This window comes from Mauremys mutica, chromosome 16 (assembly GCF_020497125.1).
Source record: "Mauremys mutica isolate MM-2020 ecotype Southern chromosome 16, ASM2049712v1, whole genome shotgun sequence".
NCBI lineage: Eukaryota > Metazoa > Chordata > Testudines > Geoemydidae > Mauremys > Mauremys mutica.
In genome coordinates, this window is record NC_059087.1 from 8621530 (window position 1) to 8642960 (window position 21431).

Genomic DNA, 21431 nt, shown 5'->3' on the forward strand with positions numbered 1-21431 from the left:
CTCCATTCTATAATCTTTGGGGAACCAGTGCTGAGAGGAGGGCATCAGGGTAATTCCTTCATAGTGAACTGTGTTGCTAAGCAGAGAGGCTGCTGCATTTTGTCCAGTTGGAGTTTTTTCAGGGCATATGCCTTCACTCCAAGAGTATAAAGTAGTGTAGATACATTTAAAGAACTATGAAAAGTACTCTTTATCAGATCTAAGAGATTTCTTCTGGGACCATTTTTGTAATATTTGTTTCCTTCTGAAAAATGACCTCAGTTTACTACTTACTGATATTTTGGATGTTTTTGTTCCCCTGCTTCTGTGGCACCTAATAAAGCATTTGATCTTGAGAGGTCCTGTGTGACTGCAACCCCCATTGAAATCAATAGAAACTGCAGGTGATCAGCGCCTTTCTGGATCAGGTTCCATCTGCCCAAATCCCACCATTTATAAATTCCTGCTAGGGTCAAAATCCCAGCATCAAATGCTCTCCCAATAGGGTCATGTTCCTATAGTATTCGGTTTTAGGAATTGGTTCTGCTGCCATGAGGAATTCTCAGTGATTTTGAGGGGAATTTCACACATGGACCAGTTGCACAATAGGATCCTTAATGTCAGATCCTGCTGTTGCAGACAAATATCTGTGTAGCATATTCATCCTGGCCATTCATCCTGCCTGAGACTTCCTACCATCTCCTTTCCAGATGTCTCTTGGAGGACTGCCACAATGCTTTACAGGGTACTTTCTCTGAGCAGCAGTAATATGCACAATAAAACTTATACCTGCCATTGTGTGCTGATGGTGGCTGAGTATGTGCTTGCCAGCTCATGGACTCCCACTTTGACCAGATAGCATGCTGTGTTTTATTAGGCAGCTGTAGCTGCCATGGTAAGATCATGGCTTTTCTCATGCATTATTTGCACACAACACTGCTGCACATGTAATTCCACCTCATCACAGGTGGGGGCTGCCTCATAGCACTCCCTGTGGGGCCAAGTGTGGTACTGCCAGTGCTCCCTGCCTTAGTCCACAAGTGATGGCCACCTGCCTGGAGCAGAGCGGCTCATGCTGAAAGCCTGGTGTCAGTCTCTAAACATTTAGCCATATTCTGAATTTATTATCTTTGTTTATCTGTTCCCTTAAATAAACAAACCAAAAAGGCAAGCGGTAAATTGCAGTGCTTGAAGGCAAGGCCCTGGCCTGGCCCATTAGGTTCTTACCTAGCACTTAGGAGCTCCTCCTCTATACCTGTCTCGCCTAGCACTCTCTCTCAATAGAAGCCTGCAAGCCTTCTTAATTGGTTTGCTGGCTCCCAATTGGTCAGGGTCTCCCTAGGGCCCTTCTAGTCCTCTGGAGGGCTAAGTCTTATTGGTAGCCTGGCTTAAGTGGGTTTTCCTTGAGAAGAGAGGTGCCAGGGCACAGATGCCTCCAGCAGGGGGCAGAGAAGGCCTGATAGATCCTGTCACACCTTTTCCCACCTTCCAGGTGAAGTCAGGATTGATCTCTTGGTACTGAAAGCTTATTTTTCTCTTTGTATGAATAATATTAGGATGACCATTTGAGATTGCTTATATGATAGAAACCAAAATATGACCACATGTATGTATGGGCGTGCATGTGTGTGTAATATATAATAATAATATAAAGTTATATCCTTTTAATAAAAAAATGCAAGAACATCGAAAGGTCTTTATGAAAATGAAGTGCCATCTGGCTGGGAATATCAAAAGTGAAATGAGTACCTATTGGTGAAAATCGACAAAGAGTCCCATGGCACCTTATAGACTAAGAAGTATTGGCACATAAGCTTTTGTGGGTGAATACCCATTTGGTGAAAATGTAGATGGGCAAATAATTCTAATCAGCTTAATCCAAAATAAAGGTGCCATGGAAGTTATTAACAAACTGTTAGTGTTCTGCTGCTGGAATTAGCTGTTGATCCTTCTAATGTGTATGGCATGTGCTAGAGATAGTGGAGATGGAAGGTGATGTTTCTGATAACTCTGTACTATGTTGATTCTTTTATAGGTTGACATAGTTAATAACATCTTCATCCAAAACCTCAGTAATCCACCTCTGTACAAGAATCATCCTCCAGTGGCTGGAGCAATATATTGGTCACGATCCCTTTTCCATCGTATCAAACACACTATTATTCGGTTTCAAGAAGTAGAGGAGTTGCTGGCTGGTGAGCGTGGGAAGGAGGTATGTTGGTTTCATTGGTATTTAATAAAGAAAGTAGTACTTTGCACTTCAGTAGTACTGTTCATCTAAATATATACAAGTGCTTTACATGCATTAATTAAAATTCATGGCATGTTTGTGTACATAAGTATTGTGATACAAAACATATTACAAATGGGGAAACTGAGACACACATTGATTGTGACATCTCTGAGTGTGTCTCAAAGAGGCAGTAGCAGAGTTGGCAGTGGAACTTAGGAGTCTACAGTCTCAGCCCCCTGCATTAACCAGTAGACTCTACTCGCTCCCTTACTTAATAAAAACAAATATTAAAAACTATTTTAAGTAGCCCTGTTCAGACAAGAAAATTTTGTCTCTGTCTATATTATAGAGTAAAATGAATGGAGCTGACTTCTTTCTTACAGGTAAAACAAAAGTATCTGGAAGTGGCTAAGAGAATGAAAGAATATGAAGATCTGAAATATGATCATTGGAGGGACTGGACTGAACAGGTGCTCCCAGTATTATTGAAAAAAACCCTGCTTGCTAAAGTCCATTCTTCTGGGACCATAGTCCAAGCTAATTCGGAGCCCTCTGATCAGGTGAGGGGAGGAAGGGTCAGGTTTCAATCTTCTGCTAATTCATTGATTTGTAGCCAAGTTATTGATCAGGTGAGATTTTCTCAGAGTGGTTTCTTAAAGAGAGGAACTGAGTTGTTTGGGGAAATGTCGATACTTCTGAACTCAGAATTATTTGGGGATCCGACATGGGCTGTCATATTTGTCACAATTGTTGAATGACTTGGCAGAAGCATAAATGATAACGTGTGTTGTGCCATCATTCCTGGCAATTCTAGGTAGGACATGCCAGTACTTTGTCTTAATATCTCTATTTTGCTCTGAGCACATTATTCAGGTGCTGTAAAAAATAGTAAGTATTTTCCAACAGCTTCATCTTTACTATATCGAGATTTGTTACTATACTATACAACACCAGCGTGATGTGCTCACTGCAGGATACTCCACTTAAAAGGCAACTTGATTCCCAGGTACTTCTGGTTGCAATCCAAAAAAATCATGGAATTAACATGAGTTTGCTGCCATTACATTGTTCACTCTGCTTGTGTGTTATATGTCTTCCCCTACCCCCATGTCTGCCTTCTCTATTTAGATTGTAAACTCTTTGGGACTAATACACTGGGTTTTCCATTGTGGATTGTTGGCACAGCATATGGAGGGGGAGTATTTGTTCTATCTCTTATGGTCAATTTTAAATGAAGAGATAGTTGCGTTTAATTCATGCAAAGAAAGTGCTGAATGTGGCAGCCAGTCTGAAATGCATTTCCACAGCTAGCCCTGAATGTCAAGTCTGCTATATGACACAAGTGAATCAGTCTGTTTACCTTGAAAATGCCCCCTGAAGATAATTGTTTCTTTGATTTTTAACTGACCTCTCCCTCCTTCTTGATGCTGTTTCTCTTCTGTGCTGTAGAGCCCGCATTCTGAAGAGGTTGACACCGGGGAGAAGTGGAGTCGTTTCACAGTCAATTTTTCTCCCAAACTCCAAGAGGTTATCAATGAAACAAAATACATGGAGCAGCTGGGGTTTCCAGTACCCGAAATAGCAAGGAACGTGGCACTACAGGAGGACAAATTTCTTAGGTAAGGATATAAAATTTGAACATTGCCATTGAGTTCTGACTGTACTCAATGGCAATACTCCTATTGACTTCACCCAGAACAGGAATGGGCCCTTTGTCATCAAATTTAAAAAACATGAGACTCCGTGGTCATTGTTATGCTTTCTTGGAAGTTTGCACAAATAATCTTTCCTCTGGTGCTGTCTGCTTTCTGTATTATGTATGATGAAATAAAGCAAACAAAACACATGGTAATCCCTCAAGAAAAAGCAAATCATATACTATACTGCTATGCATTGTAACATTTCTTAGTCACTAGGAAACCTCAATTTAATGCCTGACTCTGCCATCGATTTCCTGTATGACCTTGAGCAAGTCACCTAGGGCAGATTTTCAAAGGTATTAAGGCACTAATGGTGCAGATAGGTGCCTAATGGGATTCTCAAAAGCCCCTGACACCCATTGATTTCACTCATGTGCTTAAAGATGATCATGTTTTAAATGCTTTTTCTGGATTGGTGCTATAGGGGCCAACCCAACACCTGTTGAAATCAGTGGAGTCTTTCCATTGACTTCATAGAATCATAGAACTGGAAGGGACCTCAAGAGGTCATCTAGTCCAGTCCCCTGCACTCAAGGCGGGACTAAGGGTCCGTCTACACTACCCACCAGATCGGCGGGTAGTGATCGATCCCCTATTGCTCTGCCGTCGACTCCGGAACTCCACCATGGCAAGAGGCGGAAGCGGAGTTGACGGGGAAGCGGCGGCCATTGGTTTGCAAGGATGCAAAGTAAGTGATTCTAAGATACATCAACTTCAGCTATGCTATTCTCGTAGCTGAAGTTGCGTATCTTAGATCGATTCCCCCCTCCCCCAGTGTAGACCAGGCCTATGTATTATCTAGACCATCCCTGACAGGTGTTTGTCCAACCTGCTCTTAAAAATCCCCAGTGATGGAGATTCCACAACCTCCCTAGGCAATTTATTCCAGTGCTTAACCATGCTGACAGGAAGTTTTTCCTAATGTCCAACCTAAACCGCCCTTGCCGCAATTTAAGCCCATTGCTTCTTGTCCTATCCTCAGAGGTTAAGAAGAACAATTTTTCTCCCTCCTCCTTGTAACAACCTTTTATTTACTTGAAAACTGTTATCATGTCCCCTCTCAGTCTTCTCTTCTTCAGACTAAACAAACCCAGTTTTTTTCAATCTTCCTTCATAGATCATGTTTTCTAAACCTTTAATAATTTTTGTTGCTCTTCTCTGGACTTTCTCCAGTTTGTCCACATCTTTTCTGAAATGTGGCACCCAGAACTGGACACAATACTCCAGTTGAGGCCTAATCAGCGTGGAGTAGAGTGGAAGAATTATTTCTCATGTCTTGCTTACAGTACTCCTACTAATACATCCCAGAATGTTTGCTTTTTTTGCAACAACGTTACACTGTTGACTGATATTTAGCTTGTGATTCACTATGACCCCCTGATCCCTTTCCACAGTACTCCTTCCTAGGCAGTCATTTCCCATTTTGTATGTGTGCAACTGATTGTTCCTTCCTAAATGGAGTACTTCGCATTTGTACTCATTGAATTTCATCCTGTTTACTTCAGACCATTTCTCCAGTTTGTCCAGATCATTTTGAATTTTAATCCTGTCCTCCAAAGCACTTACAACCCCTCTCAGCTTGGTATCATCCGCAAACTTTATAAGTGTATTCTCTATGCCATTATCTAAATTGTTGAAGATATTGAACAGAACCGGACCTGGAACTGATCCCTGTGGGACCCCACTCGTTATGCCCTTCCAGCATGACTGTGAACCACTGATAACTACTCTCTGGGAAAGATTTCCCAACCAGTTATGCACAGTGATGAGCTCCTAAAATCCTAAGAACTGGTTCCCTACTGGGTCCTCAGCAGCACTTCGGCAGTGGTGATGGGGTCTTCACTCGCTCTGAGTTTTCAGCGGCATTTCGGCAGCGGGTCCTTCACCCGGAGCGAGTGAAGGACCCACCGCCGAAGTGCCGCTGAAGACCCGATAGGGAACCACGTGGTGAGTACAAGCCCCACGTGCCTGTCTCCCCCCACAGTCCGACCCCAACCCACGTCCTGCCCCCGACTGCCCCCCTCAGAACCCACAGCCCATCAACCCCCCCCAGTCCTTGTCCCCTGACCACCCCCTCCCGAGACCCCCCACCCTAACTGCCCACCAGGATCCCACCCCCTACCCAGCTCTCTCCGCTTCCTGTCCCTTGACTGCCCCGACCCCCACCACCCCGACAGATCCCCGGAACTCCCACGCCTATCCAACCCCCCCCTTGTTCCCCATCCCCTGACCGTCCCCCCCAAACCTCTGCCCCCCCCCCACTCCCTGTCCCCAGGACTCCCTGCCCCTTATACAACCCCCCGGCCCCGGCCGTTACCATGCTGCTTATCCCCGCCTCCCTCCTCTCCCAGAGCCTCAGCGCGCCACGTCCAGGAGCGGCCCTGGACAGCGCTGCAGCGGCATGGCTCCAGCAGGACCTGAGCTCCCACCAGTTGGCTCGGAGCTCGCAGCCCCGCCCCTTTACCACGAGGCTCTGAGTGGGAGGAGCTCAGGTCCTGCTGGAGCCAGGCCGTCTCAGCGCTGTCCAGGGCCACTCCTGGACGCGGCGCTCTGAGGCTCTGGGAGAGGGGGGAGGCAGGCATAAGTGGCATGGTAACGGCTGGGGCCAGAGAGGGTTGGATAAGGGGCAGGGAGTCCTGGAGACAGGAAGCGGGGTGGGGGTTGGATGGGGCACAGGTTCTGGGGGAGCTGTCAGGGGACAGGGAACGGTGGGGTTGGGGGCAGGGAAGGCGGAGGCAGGGCTGGGGCCGGGGGGGGAGCCTCAGAGATTCTTGTGGGGGCCCCTGCGGGGCCTGGGGCAAGGGGAAAATTGCCACACTTGCCTCCCCCGGTAGCCCTGCCAACCCCTCCGCCCAGCCCCGGCCTGGCCTCCCTTACCATGCCGCTCAAAGCGGCAGGAGCTGCAGAGCTGCACTAGCACCAGTGGCTCGGCATGCTGCGGCTCTGCGAGGGGGGAGGAGGAAGCAGGGGAGGGGCCGGGGGAGCCTCCCCAGCTGGGAGCTCAGGCAGACCGGACAGGACGGTCCCGCGGGCCGCCCCTTTAGCAACCGGGCCGCCCCTTTAGCAACCCCTTTAGCAGACACTGATTTCTAAATTTAACAGCCGGTTCTTACAAACTGGTGCGAACTGGCTCCAGCTCACCACTGGTTATGCATCCACCTTATAGTAGCTCCATCTAGGTTGTATTTCCCTAGTTTGTTTATGAGAAGGTCATGCAAGACAGTATCTAAAGCCTTACTAAAGTCAAGATATATCATATCTACCGCTTCCCCCTAACCACAAGGCTTCAATAGCATTGATGTGTAAGCAGGATGACAGAGAGGAGATGTGCCAGTAGTCTCTGGTTAGGTGACTAAATTGTTAATCTTGGGAAAACTATCAGTGTAGTACTCCATGTCTGGGTTCAAAATTAGGTTTTCAGATGTTCTAGGCAATATCTTTACTGTAATGTTTTGCATTATGCTTGTGACTGTCTTTAGATACACAGCCGGTATGAAACAGATGTTGGATCACTATCACAAATTAATGGGAACACTAAATGAAGCAGAAATCCAGCTTCTTGATGATCATATTCAAGAGCTTTGGAGAGTATTTAGATCAGGGTACAAGAGACTCAACTGGAACTCCTTAGGTAATATAGATGATAATTAAATTATAGATGATGTGGAAAATATGGTGCAGTCTGTTGGCCTGACCCAGTGCCTGTTAAAGAAGTACATACTGGTCTTCCCCAATGAATATGGAATTGCATCCCCTATACATGACATGTTAATACAGTGACCTTTTGGTCTTAGAAGGAATGGGCATTGCACTGCCTACATTGCTCTTTTAGAAGCTTAGATTGGCTAATTAATAAAATGGGGGTGTAAGATATGTTGAAGAAGGAGAATAAAATGGACGCATGTTATTTTCAAGGTATTGGTGACTATATTGTTCGGTGCACACAAGCCATTGGGAAGTTTGAATCGCTTGTACATCAGATTCATAAGAATGCCGGAGATATAAACAACAAGCTTTTATTAATAGAGTCAACAAATCTATTTAAATCCCCACCTTTGAAAAATGAGGATGAACTTCCCGGTAGGTCTTATATTTTGTATTCTCATTTCTCAGCTCTGTGAAGTGTCTTATTGAAGTGGTGTCCTTGCTACATCTCTTTTATTGTTGCCAAGAGAACACAATATTAAGTACTTCCCAAGGCTAATTACAGTACAGTGTCATAGTACAGTGAAGGGAGTACAAGCATAGCTTCAATATCCCTGCTGGTGGTGGTGAGACATGAAGATCTACATAGCAGTGGATCTTTTAACATGTATCTGCCTTTCTTCTGGTCATCCATGTCCTGGCCTTTCCCCTACCTCCACCATGTGCTGCTGTGTGGGGGCTTCCTCAGTGCTGCAGTCCCCTATATACAGTGTCTCCTGTCCTCTTGTGCAGCTATACTCACAAATTCTGTCAGGGAGACTGCAGTTATAGAGGATGGGGCTGGAGTTGCGTTTTACTTATTTGTGACATTCAGTAATCATAGCAGGTCTTCCAGTCATTAGCATGCACTAGTGGAGTTTAGCTATTTCAGAATGTCTCTGATAATTAAAAATGTTACTGCCATATGTAAAAATCTCTGTCTTAGTCAAGTTTGGGATTCTTGAATCGGTACACACCAAAAGGTCTGAGGTATTAATATAACAATGAAGATTAAATTCTAAATTAACTTGCAAGATGAATTTACCGTTCAAAGATAAATCCCAACTAATTATTTTGTTAATCTACTGTTACGATTACAACTAAATAGTGATAAATAATCATTTTCTTTCATAAACTTTTACAGGAGTGAAGGAATTCTTTGAGTATATTAAGCGCGAAAGATCTAAAGATGTGGAACACATTGTTAGAAAGTATGTTGCCATTGGACCCTTGCTAACAAAAATGGAAGGACTGGTTGCCAACACCAACACTGGCAAAGCTTCAAAACTAGCACCCTATTATGCATTTTGGGAAAATAAAATCTATCATACATTGACACAGTTAGTTCTGAAGTAAGTCTAGTGGATTTACTGTCTTGCATCTGTTTATTTTTTTCAAATCAGTTGTTTTTAAATTCATAGGTGCTAAAATTTTATCCAGCCCCCTGTGACTAGGTGCCTGAATGAGCCACACCGAGGATGCTACAGTTAGAGGAGACTGCAAGAAATAGGGCAGACAATCCCCAAAGCTGGTAGTTTATTCTAGAATTAGATTCACCAAGCTAGTAACAAAAGAGCTTCTGTAGTACCACACTGGTTAACAAGAAGCCAAACACACTCCCCTTTAGACTTTCCAGCCCTTGTCAGCAAAGGATGAGAAGAATGAGGGCTTGCATCTTCTCTATTCTGGGGCTGCTAGGGGCCAGTGTGAACCCCAATGCAGGCTAACTTGAACGCCTTTTACAGTTGCCCGTGGGCCATTTTAGGGGTTCAGAATCACTGGGTATAAAAGCATGCTGGCTATACCCCCTCCAATCCTTGATCCACCCTATTCCTCTTATTCCACACGCTCAGCCTGCTCCAGTTCTCACAAACTGTTAAGTGTGCCCCTTGTGGTGGAGAGCAGCTGTGGAGCTCACTAGCCGCCTGGTTTTAGAGGCACACTGCACCGGGGTTCTCTGAGAGCGGATTATGCTTTTTGCTACAGCCCCATTGTGCCAGTTAGGCTGTGCCAAAGGGCAGTTTCCCTGCTGTATTCTGGGAATGGTTGTGACATCTTCAGTGGCAGGGATAGCTCAGTGGTTTGAGCATTGGCTTCCTAAAGCCAGGGTTGTGAGTTCAACCCTTGAGGGGGGCTACTTCAGGATCTGGGGTAAAATCAGTACTTGGTCCTGCTAGTGAAGGCAGGAGGCTGGATTCAATGACCCTTCCAGTTCTAGGAGATAGATATATTGCCTATTATTATTAAATCAGTTTACCAGAGTTCAATTTCTTGCCTGTTTTCTTGCAGCCCCGTAAGAGTTTACCAATCAAACCAGTCTCTACATGGCACACTGAGACAAGTTCTGTCCTCAGATGCACATGTGGGCCGCCCATTGAAGTCAGTGTTGAATGGCTTAATTGGGAGCGACTTGCAGATCTGAGGGGAGAGTTTGATCTCATGCCTGCAATTCCTGCTATTTATTGTTACATATCTGTGCCTATCTATGATGCTATAAAATGCAGGATTAAGATTGTCTGACTTTTTTTTTTGGCAGGAATTTGCAGGCTTTTAATGCGGCCGTTCTTCGGGATGTCCCACTGTTCCAAACAGAAACTATTTTATCTGCTCCTGAGATAATCCTGCATCCTAATGCCAGTGAAATTGACAAAATGAGTGTTCATTGTATCAGAGACTGTGTTGAAGTCACTAAGGTGATTATTGATAAAGATTATTCAGGGCTTGCTTGTTGACACAATGAGTTATTCTTGCTTTATGTTTGTATTGGAACATATGTCAAGGGGGAGATTTCGATTATATTGGTTGGAATAAAAATATTCAGTACATTGTTTTATTTTACAAACTGTGCTATTGACAAAGGACCAAACTCAGATCTTCATACAGTTTTTATTCAGGCAAAACTCCCATTGACTTCATCAGGAGTTTTGCTTGAGTAAGAACTTTAGGATTTGGTCCTATAATGTATAAACACCAGCAGGGAAATAGCATCCAAATACAATTAAGACTGGACCCTGCCCTCCTTTGCATATGTGTGCTAGGAGGAAAAGAGGTGTAGGTAACCTTTCCTATAACCACTGATCTCCTCACAAGCAGCAGGGCAGGCTATTTACCTAGTACTCAGGAAGGTGCATAACTCCTATACTAGCTCAATGGGATATAATATCTGGCCAGGGGTCTGTTCACAATTGTAGGATGTTCACTGCTTCTTTTCAGAAAAGAAACACAATGTTCTAGGAGCAATCCTACCCTGCACTGATGAACAGACAACACACCCCCTAAAAATATAAATACGGGTCAGTCCTGCCTTCCACCTTCCCATGCCAAAACTCATGGCTCATGCTCTACTTTCTTGCTGAGCCTGACTGACCTGTACCTGCCCCTCTGGCCTAGCTTATGACATCCTCTGGAGACAGTCTTGAAAAACAGACCAAATAACAATGCCTGGAAGAATGCATTTGGCACTGTAAGGTACTCTGAGCTCAGTGCTGAGCTCAGATACACGGGTGTCCTGTTTTGTCAAATGCCCAACAGTTAACTTTAAAAGTCCAACATGCCTGCATACTTCAGATCAGAATTAAGCCTTGAGTATTTTAGCAGAGCAATCTTCTACTTAAGGGCTAACAACTGTCACTAATTTCACCCACCCCCCATTAATACACTATTATTTTAATACTAAAACTCTAGCATTTTGTACGGTGGATGCACGGCACCTGTATCGACTGCCCCCCTCAGCACGCTGAAGAAGACGAACTCATCACCTTGAGTTTTTTTAATGACATCTCTCAGAACCCACTAATAATCGAACAGGCTGTTCTCATCACTCAAAACATACACAAGCTCCTGAATTCTCTCACCAAGTACTTGAATCGATGGAAGCGATATCGCCCTCTGTGGAAATTAGATAAAGCCATTGTTATGGAGAAGTTTGCTGCAAAGAAACCAGCTTGTGTCACCTTTGATGAAAAGTTGCAATTCTATATTAAGATAGCTCAAGAAGTGACTCAACAGCCCTTGATTAAAGATGAACAGTGCATTAGGCTTAACCTGGGTCCTTTAGCCTACACAGTACAGGAAAATGCAAAAGGTTGGGTGACTTCTCTTGGAAAACTTCTCAATGAATCTGCAAAAGAGGAACTCTTCAGTCTTCAGGAAGAAATTGAGGTAGATGTTTTCTCTGCTCAGTGATAATCAGTCTTTCTAACCAGCTCTGAGTGGTGCTGCACAGTTGCATGACCTGACCCTCCTATTTTATGAGGGAAAAAGAAATCTCAGTCAGACATTGTTGGGTTCATCTTTATCATCAATTAACTAACTGCTAACTAAAATAATACATGCAGATTATCTAATTGTTTTACATGAGCTGACTTAATATAATTATACTTAATTGTGTATGTTTTTGCCTAATTATTCTCTTAATGCTGTTTCTGAAAAGTAATTTTCTTTTATAGAGATTATCACAAAACCTTAGGAAAACTCCTGATTCTTTGGAAGATCTCAAATTTGTTCTTGGCACAATTGCAGAGATCAAAGATATGACTCTACAGGTGGAATTGAAATATTTAGACATTCAGGAGAGATACCGGACCCTTGCAGTATATAACATTCCTGTAAGTGAATTTATGTTTAATCCCATATATATTTTATACTTGTGCTTCAGATACAAACACCTTTTGTGTAAACGAATGAAGTTTAATTAACCTATTTTGAATTAACAGGATCAAAAAGTAATATTTTCACATTGTTACTCTCAGATTGAAATTTACTAGATTGCTATTCATTTGTTTAGCTCAGTTTCAGGTTATGTAAATAATGTTTTTGTATATTTCATAACTGAAGGCCTGATCATGTAACCCGTACTTTCCTGTGAGTAATTTCTACTTGTGAGGGTATTCCCACAGAAGTCAGTGGTACCATTCACTGAGGAAATCCACTCCACTCACATAGAGCCCAGTGACTGGGTTTTTTGCAGAATGGAGGCCTGATTCAAAGCTCATTGAAATCAATGGAATTTATGTAGATGTATACATACATGGTGCATCATTTATCCATCATAATCCATGGAAAGTGTTTGTCTAGAAGACTTTCCTTCCTTTTACAGGATTGAAGCTCTGAAATATTTTTGATAAAGAGTTGGAAAAACATGACTTCAATAGGCTTTGGATCAGGCCCTGAGTGCAGTGAGGTTTGGAAGGTGAAATCAACCAGTCTGACTCAGGGTCAGCGAGTAGGGCTGCTGTGTACTTCTCCCCCATATCTGCTTTTCCTGCTCTGTGAGCTGGAATAGGAGTTGCAGCACTCTGTTCTAGTTGTGTGGGTGTTGAAACCACAAGATCTGCAAAAATGTCCATCTCATGACCCCTGTCCTGGCATACTCACCTCATGGCCATCTACCCTAGCCTGTCATTTTGGTGAGAAGAAACTTTCCTTGGTATGCATACTGCCTTATTCAAGGGTACTCACTGTACTGATGGAAGGCTTTCATGATGTGGAAGGTCTGGTGTTGCCTTTGCACCATGGGTCAATTTCATCCTCTGTCAGGATTTTTCATCTGAGTATGAGTTTCAGGATTTGGCTCACATACTTTGTATTCATATGTGTGTTCTCTTTAGACAACTGAAGAAGAGAGAGAGCTGGTCGACAAGATTAAGCAAATGTGGGAGACCCTCTTATTTGATTCATCGGAAGTTGATCACAGCCTTGGAAGCATCAAAAAGACATTCACGGAGGTGATATTTTTACCTTACATGTTTAAAATGCATTTAGAAAAGGAAGGAAAAAAACCTAATTCAAACAATATTCCCTTTAGATTACAAGGGAGCAGATTGGAGACTACAGTAGCCAGATAGCAGATTTTTTCCACAGATTTTCTACTGAGGGGCCTGGTGCTGTTGGGGAGAATCTTGACAAAGGTAAGAAGACTTATGTTTCTGTAGTTACATCTTAAAGTAGTGTGAAGCCTGATACACTTGAAAACAGAAACCTATGTACTTTCAAAATGTTTTCCCCTCTTAAAATACAAGCTGAACAATAAGTATGACATTTGAAGAATTTGTGTATATGTATACAAAAATGGTGCATATTTATCCATCATAACCCATGAAAAATATTTGTCTAGCAGACTTTCCTTCTCTTTACAGGATTGGAACTCTTAGATATTTTTGATAAGGAATTGGAAAAACATGAGAAAAATCGTCAGGAGTTGGCTAATGCTGAAAAACTTTTTGACCTTCCAATCACAATGTACCCTGACTTATTAAAAGTGCAGAAGGATATGAAGGGTCTAAAGCAGATCTATGAAATTTATAAGTTGCAAAGAGTAAGTGTTCTATAAAAATACGTATAATATAGAACTTCCCTTTTCTTGCAGTCAAGTGTGTTCCTATCCATTTGACTGAAATAAGTTGTGATTGTTTTATCCTTCTGACTACCAGAATGTAGATCACCTGAATATAGGGTGACCAGATCACAGGGATGAAATATCGGGACACGGGGGGGGGGGAGTTGGGGAGGGGCGGAGCAAAAAAAATGGCGGCAGAGCAAAAAAAAAAAAAACAGTTTTGCAGGGGCCGGGGGCATTAGCAGGACCCAGCCGCGCCGCCGGATCGCACACAGCGCCCCAGCCGCGCGCACTGCATTCCCCGCGGAGCCTCCCACCCCGGGCACATGAGATTCGTCCCACCGCAGGCGGGGAGCCCCGCGCCTCTCCCGCTCAGCTGCACTCCAGCAGCTCCTTCCCGGCAGGGCAAGATGCTGGAGCGCAGCCGAGCGGGAGAGGCGCAGGATTCCCCAGCAGCGTCGGGGAAGTTTATCGGTTCGGGGGACCCTGGCCGGCTCCTCGCGCCAGCCGCCCCGCCTGGGACAGATCTCGCCCCCGCAGCCCCTCTCCACCACATGTCTCCGGCGGGCAGCCCACACCCCCGGGCCACGCCGCTCACCCGGGCCCTGCCTGCTCCACGCTGCCCCTGGACCCACCATGCTGCCCCGTGGACTGCAGGGCTGGAGCAGCCTCCGCGCTGCACTGCAGCGCTCCCGGCCCCAGCCAGCCATGGCCCGTGTGCCCAGGCTGCTGCACAGGGGCGTCTCCTCCCCAGGTTCGGCTTGGGATCCAATGGGGCATTGAGGGGGCGGGGCTGGAGGCAGGGATTTGGTGAGGGATCCAATGGGGGAAGGAAGGGGCGGAGTCGGGCCGGGGGGCAAGAGCCCCTCCGGGCTCCGCCTGTGCACGGGAGCGGAGGGCAAAATTGTTTGTTTGTCCAGTGTCCCGACCGAACATTGGTCGGGACGCGGGACAAACAAGCAAATATCGGGACAGTCCCGATAAAATCGGGACATCTGGTCACCCTACCTGAATAGTGCTTTAGTTATACTCACTTGTCCAGGAAGTGTAATATTGTAGTAAGGTCCAGATTCTGATACTCTTATTCATGCTGGTTAGCATCTTGCCCCCAAGTAGTCTCATTGACTTCAGTAGGTTTGCTCCTGTGGTTACGTGTAGTGCTCATTGTGAGGAGATGGATTAGAGGCTGGTCCTAAGTGACCTTAGTTGGTCTTTGAACAAGTATTTTTTTTAATGGATTTTGAATAATTAAAATGTGGTAATATTAAAAGCCAGACTGTGACTCTGTAAAGCAGGTTCTTATTACTGCTTCCCCTGTTGTGTCTTATCTTAAATCAGACTATAAGCTCGTTGAGGCAGGGGACTGCCTTTTATGCTGTTTGTACAGCGTCTTTCACATTTGGGCCCTGATGCTGACTGGGCCTCTGAATACTATTGCAGTAGAAATAATAAATATGTTGTCACATTCCTTTCACAGTAACTTAAAAAGAAAAGTTATGAATATTTTCATCTACCTTGTTTCTAGGCTGCTAAAGAGGAATGGTCGCAGACCCTTTGGGTAAATCTCAATGTGCAGTTTCTCCAAGAAGGAATTGAAGGATTTCTTAAAAGCCTCCGAAAGCTGCCCAAGCAAGTGCGCAGCTTGCCGGTGGCTTATCACCTGGAAGCAAAGATGAAGGCATTCAAAGACTCTATTCCTTTGCTGCTTGATTTGAAAAACGAAGCATTGAGAGACAGGTTTGAACCAGTTTGTTTAAGGAATTTTCTATATGTGAAAGGACATTTGTTTTTGTTTGTTATAACTGTTAATTTCAGATGTTGAAATCATGCAAACATTTTGCATTTTATGGACCATAATAGTTGATATCCAATTACTAAGATCGCACAAGATGATGCAGTATGTGTAAATATTGTGTGTATTTTTTGTAAAATATGAAGTCTCATTCTAAACATGAAATATAATTCTAAATATAATTCTAGACTGTATCGAGTACAGGACTGTTATTATACATTTGTTGACAGTAATTTTCACATTTACTGTGTCATAGTGCTTGATAAAATGAACAAAACCAAAATCATAGACACATAGCCTCAGTATCTCCGACCAGCCACTAAATTCATGCATGCAAAATGTGGCCATGTGGTTATCTCACTTGCACTGGCACTTGATCATACAAATGTGATAGTTCCACATAATTACCTATTCTGTGCACTCAAATGAACATGTACTACTACATGTTATAGATATTATAACTACCGATCTAGCGTTTAATGCTAGTAGTTATAGTCTGGAATGCTAGAAACACTGCTGGAATCTGATAACCACTGGTTGTGCTTAGTTCAAAGCTGGCTGCTGACTGATGTTTTGCTCCTTACGTTTGATCTCAAGCAGAGATAGCTGAGACCTGATCAAATCAATGCTCCTCCTTCCTACCACCAACTCCCCTGACATTCAAACCACCCTTTCTCTGCTAGAACAGCTTGACAGCTCAAAGCTACCACATCATCTCTCTTATCTGCATCACATGGAACTACCAAAACCATACCCCCACCGAGTTATGGGAAGTAAAGAATGAGCTGCTGAGCCAATCCCCAACCTGGTGTTTGGCTGGGATGGAAAGATGGAGTGTCTAGGAAACGAATGTTCCCTCTAATTTGTCTTCATTTGATAATATTATTCCCTGCTTTTTAAGTTGATCCCTATTGGTAATATCTGGTCTTGTTTATAACATGTTGATTTACTGAAACTCTTCCAGGCATTGGAAAGATCTTATGGAGAGAACTGGCACTAGTTTTGAAATGACAACAGCAACTTTCACCTTGGAGAATATGTTTGCTATGGAGCTGCACAAATACTCAGATGTTATCAATGAGATAGTGGGATCTGCTGTTAAAGAGCTTAGCATTGAGAAGGTAAAGTTTTAAATAATACCTAGCTTGTTTTGAAGACACTTAATGACAACAGAGGTTTTTATTTTCTTCATTGTTTTTTATCTTTCAGTTTTAGCTGTCAAATGGTATTTAGAATAGCAGTAAATAGTTTAACCTTTAGTTGCCAAAAAAGGTTATGTTAGCCATTTGTGTGATCCTTGTTTGGATTAGATGGGTTTTAAAGTGAGTCTACTTTAAAAAGTGATTGTAAAAGTGTCAAGGTAGTTTTCCACTTTTATGGTCTACCAGAAAAATTACTTGACACAAAAATCAGTTTACAATTAAAAATATTTTCTTTCCTAACTGCCAGCCCTGCACATTTGACCTGGGATCTGATAGTCAAGCAGGATGCGTTCCATTTTCTGCATCATTGCCAGTAATAAAGATTCTGCAGCTCAGATAAGTCCTTCAGTGATACTAGTATAACTGAATTATTTTCATTGGAGCTGCACTGGAGGTAACTGAGAAGATAGCTCTGTTAATGATGCACTAGATGGAGCCAAATCCATCTCTCTCTGAGCTGTGTTGGCTCTGTAGTGATAAAAAGCAGAAAGAACTTATTTCTCTCATTGAGATTAGCAGATAAAACTCATAATGCACACTAAGAACAGATCTGTTGGATACATTATCCCTGTTCAGAGTAGACTTGCCCTTTAGAGTTAGAAAAATCTGTGTAAAAGCCTTCCTAAATGAGCGATTTTCATTTTGATGTTAGAATGACTGTCCTCTAGTTTGACAGGACTGAAAACATCCTTCTTTTTATGTTCACATGCAGGGTGTTAAGGAGATAGTGGAAACTTGGGAGAACATGAAGTTCACTGTACAAAGATATTTCAAAGGCACTCAAGAGCGAGGCTTTATTTTGGGGCCTGTCGATGAAATTACTCAGATTCTTGATGACAATGCCGTCAATCTTCAGAGTATCTCAGGCAGTCGATTTGTAGGTCCTTTTCTATCAACAGTTCACCACTGGGAAAAAACTCTGTCCTTGATTGGTGAAGTTATTGAGGTAGGGAAGAAACGGAACGATTAATTTGTCTCTAGCTTTTGTTGTTCACGATCAAGATTTTCCATAGAACTTGTTTCTTTGATTGTAACACTTGACTCTTCTTCTAGGTCTGGATGGTGGTTCAGAGGAAATGGATGTACCTGGAAAGCATCTTTATTGGTGGGGATATAAGATCACAGCTTCCAGAGGAAGCAAAAAAATTTGACAACATAGACAGGATATTTAAAAGGGCAAGTAACTGACCTGTTTTGTAATGGCTTGTGATTGAGAGAATTATGTGATATGTTTTGCTTTTAGCTCCATATGTAACTGCAGTCCTCCATTTATAGATGTCAGTGCCCTAACATTTTTCTTCTGCTGACGACTAAGCAAGTACTTCTCTCTAGCGATACTCACAGCTATTCAAACTGATTGTAAAAATGTCAATGTGACAGTGAGCTTACTTGGCACAGAAATCAATTTACAAGTAAAAATATTTTCTTTCCTAATTGCCAGACCTACACATTTAAGCTGTGATCTGATAGTCAAGCTGGATCCTTTCCATTTCTTGCAGCATTGTCAGTAATAAAGGTTCTGCAGCTGCAAGTGCTTCACGACTTATCTGTCTAAGGCATCATGCATACCTTAGTACTGTAGAAATAGTAAATAATAATAAAAAGTATGACTATATCTAATGATAATATCCTATATTGTTTAAGTATTGCCATAAGAGAAATCTAACTCAATTTGCTCCTCAGTGTTACTCCTTAGTAGTTTTTAAACGTTCTTTTCTATGTCCATAGATAATGGGTGACACTGTAAAAGACCCAGTGATAAAAAAATGCTGTGAAGCCCCAAATCGACTCACAGACCTCCAGCAGATAAGTGATGGTCTAGAGAAATGTCAGAAAAGCTTGAATGATTATCTGGATTCAAAGCGGAATGCTTTCCCCCGATTTTTCTTTATATCTGATGATGAGTTGCTCAGCATCCTTGGTAGTAGTGACCCACTCTGCGTTCAGGAACACATGATAAAGGTACAGCATCCTGCTTATGAGAATGCCCCATGCGCACTATGATTTTTAGGTGGAAGATTCTATACTATACATATTATTAAGAACCTGCTAGTGTTTCTTTCAAAGTAAACATGCTGTAATAGCAACATAGGAAATACAAGAATTGCCAGACTGGACCAGACTAGTGATCCATGCAGTACAGTATCCTGTCAGTGCCAATGGCTGGTACCAGTGGCTTCAGAGGAAGATTCAGGATACCCCATAGTAAACTACTATGGAATAACCATCTCTATAACTCTTGGTAAATTTGTATTTTCTATAAAAATCTTAATTGGGCCAAATTCTATGCTTATTTACACTCTCTGCAATTGGGTTCATGGGATATAAGTCTGTGCAAAATCTGGCTGTCAGTATTTAAAAATAATTTGTCTGCTATATTTGATTGCTTAGAGACTGATCCTGAACTCTAATGGGGGTTAAGTGAGGTACCTAGATCTTAGGAACCTTTAGTACAAATCGTACAAAGTGTTCCTCTGCTGGCATGTTTCAGATGTATGATAACATAGCATCACTGAGATTTCAGGAGGGTGATAGTGGTGAAAAAATTGCAACAGCCATGATTTCAGCCGAAGGAGAAGTGATGGAGTTCCGGCGGGCTATTGCAGCAGAAGGCCGAGTCGAGAACTGGATGACAGCTGTTCTGGTTGAAATGAGAAGAACAAACAGACTTATTACTAAAGAGGCCATTTTTCGATACTGTGAAGATAGAAGCAGGTGAAGTAATTAACATGATAAGGATAACAATTGAAGTATAATAAACCATTAATAGTTTGAAGTCTATATAAACCATAGAGAAAGTGTTGTAGAGACTTGCTTTTTTATTTAAATATAGTTCCCTTCTCTTACTCTGTATGTTAAGTGTCCATTAAAAATTGATTGCCACCCAGTTCTCACATGCACAGACAGTTAAACAGAAAAAAATCTCAATCCCCCATCATCTAAACAACTTTAACTCTGCCCCTGTAGTTCTGTTTATCTTCAAAAAATGTTATCTTTAAAAATGCATTTAAAGTGTTACATTTGAAGAACAAAATCTAATTCTATAAGTTCCAAATGAATAACTGGAAGTGTAATTTACAGCCTTGATTATGTATTGGGGATTATTCTGTAGGCCAAGCGTTCTGACACTAACAGTTGCTTTTCAGTATAAAGAATAATTTTATGAACTTGCTTAGGAATTAGGATCTGTTCACCCACTAGCTTTGTGTCCTTTGACATTGTCCACTTTTAAGTGGAATTATTTTGCTCAGGAGAAAAAGACTGGATGAGTATTTGTATGTGCTTATGCACTTCAGTGATAGGCAGTATGATATACATAGATCAATACATTCTTCAATAACATAGACAGATAAATCAATAGATAAAATGGATTATGTTAATGTACTCTTGAACTTTTAAAGTATTTCTGATATGATGCTTGTCTGAGGCTTCATGTCATACAACCTTTGTACAGATAAGAATGCAGTGTTAAATTGTTATGGACAGTTCAGAGGGAAGCTGTGTGCTGAATGGATAAGGTTCATTTAGACTTACTGTAAGGAGAGAGCTAAGGTTGCTTGGGTGCTGGGCCATGAAAATTTTTCTGTTTACACAACTGTGTGCATAACTGGGAGTTAAGGTTGTTGTCAGCACTGTGTACATAACCAGAGCCTGTGATTTCCTTAGTTTGTAATGGTTTTTAGTAGGACTGTCAAGCAATTAAAAAAATTAATTGCAATTAACTGCATGATTAAAAAAATTAATCATGATTAATTGCACTATTAAACAATAATTACCATTTTTAAAAATATTTTTGGATTTTTTCTACATTTTCAAATATACTGATTTCAATTATAACACAGAATACAAAGTGTACAATGCTCACTTAATATTTATTTTTGATAACAAATATGTGCACTGTAAAAAACAAAAGAAATAGTATTTTTCAGTTCACCTAAGATTGGTACTGTAGTGCAGTCTCTTTATCATGAAAGCTTTATCCACTCAGTCCTATTGTTCAGCCAGTCGCTCAGAAAAACACGTTTGTTTACATTTGCAAGAGATAATTCTGCCCGCTTCTTGTTTACAATGTCACCTGAAAGTAAGAACAGGTGTTCTCATGGCACTGTTGTAGCCGATGTTGCAAGATATTTATATGCCAGATGCGCTAAACATTCATATGTCCCTTCATGCTTCAACCACCATTCCAGAGGACCTGCGTCCATGCTGATGATGGGTTCTGCTTGATAACAATCCAAAGCAGTGCCGTCCGACGCATGTTCATTTTCATTATCTGAGTCAGATGCCACCAGCAGAAGGTAGATTTTCTCTTTTGGTGATTTGGGTTCTGTGGTTTTTGCATCAGAGAGTTGCTCTTTTAAGACTTCTGAGAGCATGCTCCAGACCTCATCCCTCTCAGATTTTGGAAGGCACTTCAGATTCTTAAACCTTGGTTCGAGTGCTGTAGCTATCTTTAGAGATCTCACATTGATATCTTCTTTGCGTTTTGTCAGATCTTCAGTGA

At 42.3% G+C, this 21431-nt stretch overlaps 1 protein-coding gene across 1 annotated transcript in view; it reads left to right on the forward strand.

Annotated features, from left to right (window-relative positions):
• DNAH10 (dynein axonemal heavy chain 10) overlaps positions 1-21431 on the forward strand; it is a 92973-nt gene that overhangs the window by 16771 nt on the left and 54771 nt on the right. The window contains exons 13-30 of the mRNA XM_044990254.1: positions 2015-2191; positions 2596-2772; positions 3662-3831; positions 7392-7543; positions 7828-7992; positions 8741-8948; positions 10133-10289; positions 11281-11757; positions 12045-12203; positions 13206-13322; positions 13403-13505; positions 13734-13912; positions 15459-15670; positions 16690-16846; positions 17640-17873; positions 17981-18103; positions 18656-18889; positions 19419-19642. Of these exons, the coding sequence (XP_044846189.1) occupies positions 2015-2191; positions 2596-2772; positions 3662-3831; positions 7392-7543; positions 7828-7992; positions 8741-8948; positions 10133-10289; positions 11281-11757; positions 12045-12203; positions 13206-13322; positions 13403-13505; positions 13734-13912; positions 15459-15670; positions 16690-16846; positions 17640-17873; positions 17981-18103; positions 18656-18889; positions 19419-19642 (3425 nt within the window). The remainder of the gene's footprint in view (positions 1-2014; positions 2192-2595; positions 2773-3661; positions 3832-7391; positions 7544-7827; positions 7993-8740; positions 8949-10132; positions 10290-11280; positions 11758-12044; positions 12204-13205; positions 13323-13402; positions 13506-13733; positions 13913-15458; positions 15671-16689; positions 16847-17639; positions 17874-17980; positions 18104-18655; positions 18890-19418; positions 19643-21431) is intronic.